Source organism: Berghia stephanieae, chromosome 6 (genome assembly GCF_034508935.2).
Source record: "Berghia stephanieae isolate SIO BIC M18660-M18661 chromosome 6, UCSD_Bste_1.3, whole genome shotgun sequence".
In the NCBI taxonomy this organism is placed as follows: Eukaryota; Metazoa; Mollusca; class Gastropoda; order Nudibranchia; family Aeolidiidae; genus Berghia; species Berghia stephanieae.
Window position 1 is genome coordinate 40,732,207 of NC_088365.1, and position 11,376 is coordinate 40,743,582.

Genomic DNA, 11,376 nt, shown 5'->3' on the forward strand with positions numbered 1-11,376 from the left:
AGAGAATACGGGAGGTGGGCACCAGTGGGGGGGGGGGTGAACCCAGAACTGCGTGAGGTGGACACCACAGCGAGTGAACCAAAGAATATAGAAGCATGGCACCAGTGTGGACTGAATTGGAGAGTATGGGAGGTGGGTACAAGCTGGGAGTGAACTAAGAATTGTGTGAGGTGGGCACCAGTGGGGATTTAACCAAAGATTATTGGGGTGGGCACCAGTTGAGAGTATCCTGGAGACCATGGGAGGTGGGCACCAGTGGGGATTGAACTAGATAATCTAGGAGGGGGGCATCATTGATGAGTGAACCAGTGACTGTGGGTATTGAACCAGAGACTATGGGAAGTGGTCACCCGTGGGGAGTGAACCAGAGACTATGGTGGGTGAGTACCAGTGGGAAGTGAACCCAGAACCATGTGAGGTGAGCACCAGTGGGGAATGAACTTGAGATTATGGGAGGTGGGCACCAGTTGACAGTAAACTGGAGACCAGTGACGATGGAACCAACTACTCTTGGAGGTAGGCATTAGGGAGTGAACCAGAGACTATGGGAGATGGGCACAAATAGGGATTGAACCAGAGACTATGGGATGAGAGCACCGGTAGGGATTGAACAAGAAATTATTGGAGGTGGGCACCAGTGGGGAGCGAACCAGAGACTGTGGGAGGTGGGCATAAGTAGAGAGTGAACCAGATACTTAGGAGGAAGGCACCATTAGGGAGTGAACCAGAGACTATGATAAGTGGACACCAGTGGGGATTGAACCAGAGACAATGGGATGAGAGAACCAGTGGATTTGAATCAGAGACACCAGTGGGCACCTGTGGGGAGTGAACCAGAGACTATGTGAGGTGGGCACCGTGGGGAGTGACAAGATTTTACAGGAGATGGGAACTATTTGGGGGTGAACCTAGAACTGTGTGAGGTGGGCATCAGGGGGACTACAGGAGCAGGGCACCAGTGGCGATTGAACTGGAGACAATGGGAAGTGGGTACCAGTAGGGAGTGAATCAATAACTATGTGAGATGGGCACGAGTGGGGATTGAACCAGAGACTATGGGAGGTGGGCACCAGTGGTGAGTGAACAAGACAATATGGGAAGTGGGCACCATCCGGGAATGAACCAGCTACTATGGTAGCAGGGCACCATTGGGGATTGAACTGGAGACTATGGGAGGTGGGTACCAGTTGAGAGTGAACCCAGAACTGAGCAAGGTAGACACCAGTTGAGATTGAACCTGATACTATGGGAGATAGGCACCAATGAGGACTGATCCCAGAAATGTTTGAGGTAAGCACCAGTGGGGAGTGAACAAGAGACGATGAGAGATGGGCACTAGCGGGGATTGAAGCAGGTTCTGTGGGATGAAAGCACCAGTGGGAATTGTATCCAGAATTATTTGAGGTGGGCACATGTGGGGAGTTAATCAGCTAGAGACTATGGAAGGTGGGGGCACCTGTGGGGATTGAACCAGAGGCTATGGAAGGTATGCACAGGTGGGGAGTGAACCAGAGAATCTGAGAACGTGGTCACCAGTGGGGATTGTTCTAGAGACTATGGGAGATAGAGGCACCAATGAGGATTTTGGCTTTCCATCCTGAATCAGCTGGTTTGCAACTTTGTTTGGCGTCACTGCTGCTGTTCTTGTCTGGGGCTTTGTTTCAGTATTTATTTTCTTGATGGCTTCCCAAACTTTAATGCTGTTATTATTCTTGTCAGTGGTACAAATAATTTCTCGGCTTCTTTCTGATTTTTCCAGTGCCACTGCGGACTTCAGGTCCTACCCGATTTGACTGGTGTCTTCACAGAAATGGATCCTCAGTATAGGCATCTGTGTACTTTTCATATAGTTATATGCTTTCATTTGTCAAACCATACCATCATCTTGAATTGGTCACAGTTCTTCGGAACTGCTTTGATGCATGTAACTGTGGACTCTAGTTCAGAAGAGAAACCTTCACAGTTGGCTTTCCTGTAATTGAATATTTTTCTGGGCATTGACTTCGTGGGTTTTATTACAGGTCTCACAATAACACGAACCGGTATATGTTGTAATCAGGGGATTGGATCACCAATAGTTTTTTCAAAGCTGTGGAGGTGCTTAGAGGATACAACTTTCAAGTCTGGGTCATACACTCTTTTCCATCTTGAGCTGCAACAAGTCTTTGGCATTATACAATAATGTCAGATTACACCTGAGGGCCCAATCTTCTACTGTGTCACCATTGCCATTGTTTTTACTATAGCCCCAGGTGGTGCTATGGCTGTTGAAGTCCCCTATTATGACTAAAGGTTTCTGGTTTTGAAAATCTATATCGGGCCATGTGAACGGGATCGGCGGTGGCTCGTATACAGAGATGATGTTCAGATATATACTTTCCAGCCTCAAAATTTCCATTCCATCCAGTGACAAGATGGTGGACTTGTCTCGTGCGTAGTATATGGCAATCCGTGGTCTGGATTGTCGTGTTGAACGATCAGGTGCATGCTGGGATGTCATGTGTCATCCTTGTGTGTCTCTTGAAGACAAAGCATTTCAGTCTTGAGGTCAGCAAGGATTTATAGTTTTGATGTTGAGATCACTTCTGCATTGAAAGATATGATCTTGGATCATGCCATGGTAGAGGTGACTAGTGTGTGTTGTAGCAATCGGTTCTCCCTTTGAGAGTGATTATGTAAGGAAGTCTTACTCATAGCCTTTAACCTAATTATAAATTGTGTGTTAAAATTAGTTTGTTGCATCATGTTTTATAAATTCATTACTACGGAACAACGTATAACAAACAGGATGTTTTGCACAAAAAAAAAAAAAACACTCTCAGATTCTTGCCTTATTTGTGTCACCTTTAATATCCTCATGCATTGTTATTGTTTGATAATAATATAATGACGTGATTCGCCCAGGATGGCTTAATAGTAAAACTGTTCTATCTGTCTTGGGTTATCCCATATTGAGTAATTCATTTTAATAATGTAGGAACAAAATTCTACGCAGCATACCACATATGAAATGATAATTTCCTGCCTAGAATCATATAAATTAACTCTGTTGGAAGAGTAATTTCACTTATCCTGGAGAATCTGTAGACGACAGAGAAGTCCTCGTCAGTCAACGAGTAAAGACACATTTCATTTATTTAAAGGACACAAGTCCTAAGTTTAACTTATATTTAAAGACAGCACTAAAGTGTTGATTATTATAAATGTGAACATTGTCATCGTTAATCAGCCATATTTGTTTTACTTTTGCCCATCATTGGGATATGTATCAAATTACAATATCATTAGTATAGAAACTGTCTATTAATTTGATATTTAACATACAATATCATTACATTTAAATGAAACTGTTGATTTTTTATGATGATTACCTAATGATAAATCATTATTCTATTTGATTAATTCTTTCTTTACATTGTAATTGATTAGTTATTATTATTATTATTATTATTATTATTATTATTATTATTATTATTATTATTATTATTATTATTATTATTATTATTATTATTATTATTATTATTATTATTATTATTATTATTATTATTATTACTATTATTATTACTATTATTATTATTATTATTATTATTATTATTATTATTATTATTATTATTATTATTATTATTACTATTATTATTATTATTATTATTATTATTATTATTATTATTATTATTATTATTATTATTATTATTATTATCTATATGTCCGAGCAGATTGAAATCTCCTACAACGGTAGCTTGATTTCTATCGAACTGACCTCGTGCAGATTAACAGAGACACGACATGCTGACATACCTGTGCAATAACTCTCAGATGGACGGACAGTGGTCTAGGAAACTGGGAGTCTCAACTAATTCAGAGAAGCCCACTTAGTGCTGACAAACTTATAATACGGCAATAAAACCTTTTTTTTTTCCATGATGAGGATATTATAATATTATACTAATATTAGTAAACTTACTTGTAAATAGCTCATAAACAGTTACCTATAATCAGAATAGATATGACCCTCATTCTATTGTAGAATGTGAGTGGGCGTGGAACTTCTTTTATTCATTCTTTATCAGTAATATTATTGTGAAAGTCATCTCCTGACAACATACAAGCCAAATTAAATAGTGCTTTTAAAAATATTTCTTTGTGTAAAAGGGAAATATCGCTTTTAGCAGACCTCTATTAATATAACAAAAATAAATAGAGCAATCATATGAGTGAAGGGGGTGACTCGCCTTGCAAAACGCCGATGAGGTCGGAGAATATTTAATAATGTTAAAATTTAATTAAAATTTAATTCTTCTCCTTAGCGACATGTACAGTGGATGATTTTGATAAGGATAAACGACGACGACGACGATGATGATGATGATGATGATAATGATGATGGTGGTCATAATAATAATAATAATAATAATAATAATAATAATAATAATAATAATAATAATAATAATAATAATAATAATAATAATAATAATAATAATGATAATAATAATGATTATTATGATGATGATGATGATGATGATGATGATGATGATGATGATGATGATGATGATGATGATGATGATGATGATGCATTTACCAGTGGTGGTCCACTGTCTTCCCTCACCCTTAGACACTCGATCAATGATTGGATGATGAAGTTACATGTAACATTTCGTCGTAAAATGGGCGTGGCGTAAATAAGGACTCGACAGTTGGGACAGCCAATTCGGATATCTTGTGTGGAACCGGACGCCTGATTCAAACTAGTGGCTTGGGTACAAATCTGAGTCAGACATCTATTTTCCCAAAAGAAAATAGAACATTTTAGAATTCAACCATCCAGCTAATGTTCAATTAATGAAATTATAAAGCAATTTAATCCCAAAAGAGGCTACTGGTGTCGACACCACTTGGGAGTTTGCCAAACTCAGTTTGGTAAGCCACACTTATCAAAACAGTCACCTCAACCATGTCCAAATTTCAAATTTAATCAATAACTGCCACAGGCAAGTTTCCTGATAAACTAAGACTTGCTCAAGTAATCCTCTTGAAAAATAAATCAAATTAACTTGACTTAAAATACTACCGACCAGAAACCAGTCTTTCCACAATATCTAACGTTTTTTAACAAAAGCCGTCACAGAAACAATCACAATATCATAAAAAATGGATTTCACAAATTTGCGTGTGAAGTTTGGAAATGGTAGGGCTGCCAAACTATCTTGCTTATGAATGTTGGAAAATTGAAAGTCTTCTCTTAACTTATTTATTAGAAACTTGATTGACTTCCCCCATTTCACTTAGTAAGCTCTCGGCTTACAGCTTTTAATCTTATCAAAATTATATTTGTCATGTAAAACAACAGATAAAACTAGAAAGCATAGTTAACGCTGGAACGGCATTTTAAAATAAGCGTATCTCAATTATCTGTTCTTGAATCCCCAGTAGTAGACGAATTTGCAATTGATATATTACATTTTATTTATAAAAAAGCTTTATATAATTACACGGATGACACTATCACTCGTCGTGGTTTCTTAGTGAAGGCATGATATGGTTGCAGTCGGTTATAGTTGAAGTAGTAGTGCTGGAGAGATTTCATACCGAGGACCAATAGTCGTATTTTAACACGGCTATGTGGTCTTGTGGTATGACACTCGCTTTTGGATCGGAAGGCCCTGGGTTCGAGACTCGCTCGGCGCATAGTTGAGTCCTTGGAAAAGGTTTTATACTCACATTCTCTCTCCAAGACATTCCAGCCAACTTCACCTCTTCCTCACAAGACATTCTCCATGTTTTCTTTGGCCTCCATACTTCCTTTTCCCCGAGGGTTCCAAATCCACAGCTTGTCTGTTGTTGGTTTTCTGAAAGTGTGGCAAAAATCCAATTCCATTTTCTTGTTAAGATTTGTTTGTTAATTTCCTCTTGTCCAGCTTTTAGCTACAAGTCTTTATTACTGATTTTCTCAGGCCATTTGCTGATACCGAGTATGTTTCGAAGACTCTGTTTGTGAAGGTTTGAAGTTATTTACAAAGAGTACTGGTCACTTTCCATGTTTCTGATCCATACAGAAGGACTGCTTTTAAGTTAGTGTCGTATATTCTGAATTTCTTTTTGTGATATATTTGTTGTTTTCCATATAGGTCTAAAGGTGATAAATGCATGTCGTGCTTTCATTATTCGAGCCGCTATGTCTTAATCTGTTTCTCTATATGTTGAACGATGCTACCCAAATATGTAAATTTATCTACATCCTTCATCCGATTGTTTCCATTTATTGACTGTTTAGTAATAAAATCACCTCTGTTTTCTTTGTGTTTCTTTTTCATCTAGTCTGTGCTGATTTCTTCAAAATTTTGTTTTTGATTGTAAATGCTGATGGGATTGTGACAATAAACAAATACCTTCGGCAAAGCAAGGTCCTCTAGATATTGAGCCAGGTTCCATTTTATTCCAGTCTTTTTATCTTCCACAGTTCTACACATAATCAGTCAATTATTGTTAGAAATATTATTGGCAAAAGAAGACACCCCTGCCTCACTCCAAAGGAATCAGAAAGTTTTCCATTATGGATTACTTGGCACCTTGCCTGGTCAGAGAGTTATTTAATAAGTTTTATATAAGTATGCTGTAATGATGTAGTATTTTCCAAATAACCTCCCGATCAAGACTGTCGAATGCTAAGATCTAAATGATCACTGTTTAATTTTAGTAAATGTTCTCTTTCAAAATGTACTTGTGAAAAGTTCTTCCATTTGCCATAAATGGTCTAGCGAAAATCAGTTTGGTACTCGCTCCATTGGGCACCTAACCTCACCGCCCCTCACCCCCTCTCTCTCTCTCTCTCTCTCTCTCTCTCTCTCTCTCTCTCTCTCTTTATCTCTCACACATGCACAAACAAAGACACACACACACACACACACACACACATTCTTTCTGTCTCTATCTCTACTACTACTACTACTACTACTACTACTACTACTACTACTACTACTACTACTACTACTACTACTACTACTTCTTCTTCTTCTTCTACTACTACTACTACTACTACTACTACTACTACTACTACCTACTACTACTACTACTACTCAACTACTACTAACTACTACCTACTACTACTACTACTACTACTACTACTACTACTACTACTACTATACTACTACTATTACTACTACTACTACTACTACTACTACTACTACTACTACTACTACTACTACTACTACTACTACTAACTACTAATACTAATACTACTACTACTACTACTACTACTACTACTACTACTACTACTACTACTACTACTACTACTACTAGTACTACCACCACCACCACCACCACCACCACCACATTACTACAAATAATAATACTGTGAATCATACCGCGCATATGTGAGTAACATTATTTATTTTATATGCTCTAATCAACATTATCGGGCGCTCTCGTACCCACCAACACTCATAAATATATTTTTTAAAATTTTTGTTTAACGATAACTACTATGTTACTAGTGTGCATCTTGTGTGAGTGTGTCTATGTCAATATTGTATTGTTATAAATGTGTAACCAAATGACAAATTGCCACTTTTTTGGGGACAATAAAGATATATTATTATTATATTATTATTATTATTATTATTATTATTATTATTATTATTATTATTATTATTATTATTATTCCACAATCAAACAGGTCTAGGTGCTTTTTCAATACAAACATCAAAGCTACAATTACAGGTCATACACAAAACATGCTAAAGACGTTCATATCATGAAAAATAACCTACAAACGGAATCTGGTTTTAATCCATCAATTATTTCCAAATAAAATAAGTCTTAATATTGTATTTTCTTAAGGAAATTGGAAGAGAATTCCAAATAGAAGGAGCAGCATGAGAAAAAGACCTATCATATAACTTTTTGGAGCCTTTTTTGAGAACTTTTAATTCGAGATGATTACTAGACCTGGAGGGAGAATACAAAGAAATAAGGTTGCATAGATATGAAGGAGCAGTTTTGTTGGTACATTTAAAGCAAAGAACAGCAATTTTATTTTTGAGTTTCAATTCAACAGGTAGCAAGTGATGTGACAATGGTATGATCTCTTGCCCTACTTTTTCTAAGAATGATCATAGCAACATGCTTTTGGATGCGCTGCGATTTGTGAAGGAGATTGAAATGTTATGGAAGAGCGATTTACAGTAATCTATCCTCGAAAATATAAATGATGAAACAAGAGTTTTAGGGCAATGCTATTTTAAAACATTGATAATTGTGAAATTTTTCTAAGTTCGAAATGCAATATTTTACAAAGGTAGTTAATATGATTTTTATGGATAAGTAATTTTGAAAGTATATACCTAAGTTTCTAGGTCTTTCTCTGAAATAGATCATTTAATTGTTAATCACAAAGTTTTGTTATAGATGCCTGCTTGTGTTAAAAGTTGATTAAAGCTTTAGAAAGAATGTTCAAAGTAAAATCTCCTTTGTCTCTTTTGTGATCCAAATCTACAAGTTAATCAACTTTTATCTACGATGGACCGACACCTTCGACCAGCAGTCCTGACAACGGACCCTAGCTCACCCGAGGCGCTGAAGACTTGGCGCCACCCGAAGAGAACATTCGACTTCTTCCTCGACAGTCTCCCAGACACTACAGCTTCCAGCAAACTTGCAACGCTTGTAAACTTCGTCGGTCCTTCTATCTACGAACTCATCGCTGAGTGTGACACATATGAAGTTGCTATCAAAATACTCAAGGCTGTATTTGATAAACCTAAGAATGAAGTTTTTGCCAGGCATTTACTATCATGTTGCAAGCAAGAATCTGGTCAAATGCTAGACCAATATCTACAAAAACTTAAAAATCTTGCCAAGGACTGTAATTTCCAAACTGTTACTGCTGAAGTTCACAAAAACGAAGCCATCAGAGGTGCCTTCATCAGTGGCCTTATTTCACCTCACATACGCCAACGTCTACTTGAAAAGAACAAGCTCTATCTCAATGCTTTCAAGACGCTAGAACTCAAACATGGCTGAAAAACAGAGCTTGTCATACCGTTCCGATGTGATAACTGCGGCTGTTGACGAACCACAAGACGAATATAAAACCATTGACAGTACAACTGCTTCTGGATTCAGTGAGGAAAAATGCTTCTTTTGCGGTTACAAAAAACACCCTAGATCCAAATGCCCTGTCAGAGAAGCAACCTGTAAGAAATGTGGTAAATCAGGACATTTTGCAAAAGTTTGTAAATCTGCCGGTGCCGAAAAGTCCCGTAGAACTGCCATAACTTCTTCTTTGACTCCAGGGAATCCAAACCTAGCAACCACTCTCACTGTATCCGCTATCAATTGCTTCAAGAAAGCCCAAATAATTGTTCTAGTAAATGGTGTTAAACTCAATGCCTTGGAAGATACCGGAAGCTCTGAAAGTTACATTAACTCTAGTACCGCTAAAGAAAACTGCTGGAAAGTAACCCCTTCTTCATGTAGCATTAACATGGCGTCGACAAGTCTCATCAAAAAGACGCAGGGCCATTGTATAGTGCCTCTTTCCTATAAAAAGAGAATGTATACGCAAAAGCTTTCACTTCCGCCTGATCTCTGTGCTGACATTATCTTAGGTCATGGTTTTTTAGGTAAGCACTCTGAAGTCTGCTTCCCGTTCGATGGATCTCAAAACCCACTCAAAATCCTTGGAGTAGCAGCGGCCAATGTTGAAGCTCCTTCTCTGTTTGAGAATCTAATTGAAGACTGTACACCTATCGCTACTAAGCCACGCCGTCATTCAGAGTTGGACGAACTTTTCATCGAGTCAGAAGTGTAGAAGCTCCTCAAGGAGGGTATTATCGAGCCTTCATCGTCACCATGGAGGGCTCAAGTGTTGGTTACGAGTGGAGAAAGACACAAAAAGAGACTAGTTATTGACTATAGTCAAACTATCAATAAATATACTCTACTTGATGCGTACCCTTTACCAAGGCTGGATAAGATGGCAGAGTCTATCTCTAAGTATAGGTATTACAGTACCTTTGATCTGAAAAGCGCTTACCACCAGATAGCTATCAAAGAAAGTGACCTGGAATATACTGCTTTCGAGGCTTGTGGTAACCTATATCACTTCAAAAGAATCCCCTTCGGTGTAACTAACGGTGTTGCCGCATTCCAAAGAACGATCGACAACATAATTAAACAAGAAGATCTCTCCGCTTCCTTTGCTTACTTGGACAACGTAACTGTGTGTGGAGACGATTGTAGTGAGCATAATTTTAATGTAAAACGCTTCAGAGAAGTTGCTCAAAAACACGGACTGACTTTCAATGAATCCAAGAACGTTATAGGTGTTGAACTCATTGATGTTACTGGCTACAGGATTTCAAAAGGGGAAATACGACCTGATCCCTCGAGACTAACACCACTTCGCCAAATGGAGCCTCCTACATCACTCAAAGCTCAGAAAAGGGCCTGTGGCATGTTCGCTTATTATTCGCCCTGGATATCCCACTTCTCTGATAAAATTCATTTTCTGAATAATAACACCACATTCCCATCTCCACCTGAAGTACTTCAGGCCTTTGACAATCGAAAGGAGGAACTCGAGACAGCGGTCCTGGTAACTGTAGATCCTCAGCTTCCTCTTACCGTAGAGTCCGATGCATCAGACATAGCTATTTCAGCTACTCTCAACCAGGAGGGTCGCCCTGTTGCCTTCTTCTCCCGAACACTCTCGTCAAGTGAGAAACACAACTCTTCGGTCGAAAAGGAGGCTTACGCAATTGTGGAAGCAATCAGAAAGTGGCGTCACTTCCTAATCAATACTCACTCCAAACTTGTTACGGATCAAAAGTCTGTGGCTTTCATCTACGAATCGAAGCAAAAGGGAAAAGTTAAAAATGACAAAATTCAAAGATGGAAAATTGAACTGTCTTGTTACAACTACGATGTAATGTACCGTCCCGGGCCTGAAAAGCATGCTGCTGACGCACTCTCTCGAGCTACATGCAGTGTTGCTTCTTGTGACGATTTAAAACACCTTCATGAAGCCCTCAGTCACCCAGGAGTGACTAGAATGATTCACTTTGTACGAGCAAAGAACTTACCTTACAGTGTTGAGGAAGTAAAGAAAATGACATCTGGATGTCCAGTCTGCTCTGAAATCAAACCTAGATTTTACAAACCAAAACAAATGCCCAACCTCATCAAATCTACCCAGCCAATGGAAAGGCTTAGTATTGACTTTAAGGGGCCACTGCCTACCTGTACTAGGAATAGATACTTATTAACACTGATTGATGAATATTCCCGATTCCCATTTGTCTTCCCATGTGCCAACATAACTACAACCAATGTAATTTACTGCTTGAACCAAATGTTTTCAATATTTGGCATGCCTCACTA

General features: G+C 38.3%; 1 protein-coding gene across 1 annotated transcript in view; it reads right to left on the reverse strand.

Annotated features, from left to right (window-relative positions):
- Window positions 1–11,376, reverse strand: part of LOC144975030 (uncharacterized) — a 42,164-nt gene that overhangs the window by 20,492 nt on the left and 10,296 nt on the right. The window contains exon 2 of the mRNA XM_078918678.1: window positions 4,577–4,775. Within this exon, the coding sequence (XP_078774804.1) occupies window positions 4,577–4,775 (199 nt within the window). The remainder of the gene's footprint in view (window positions 1–4,576; window positions 4,776–11,376) is intronic.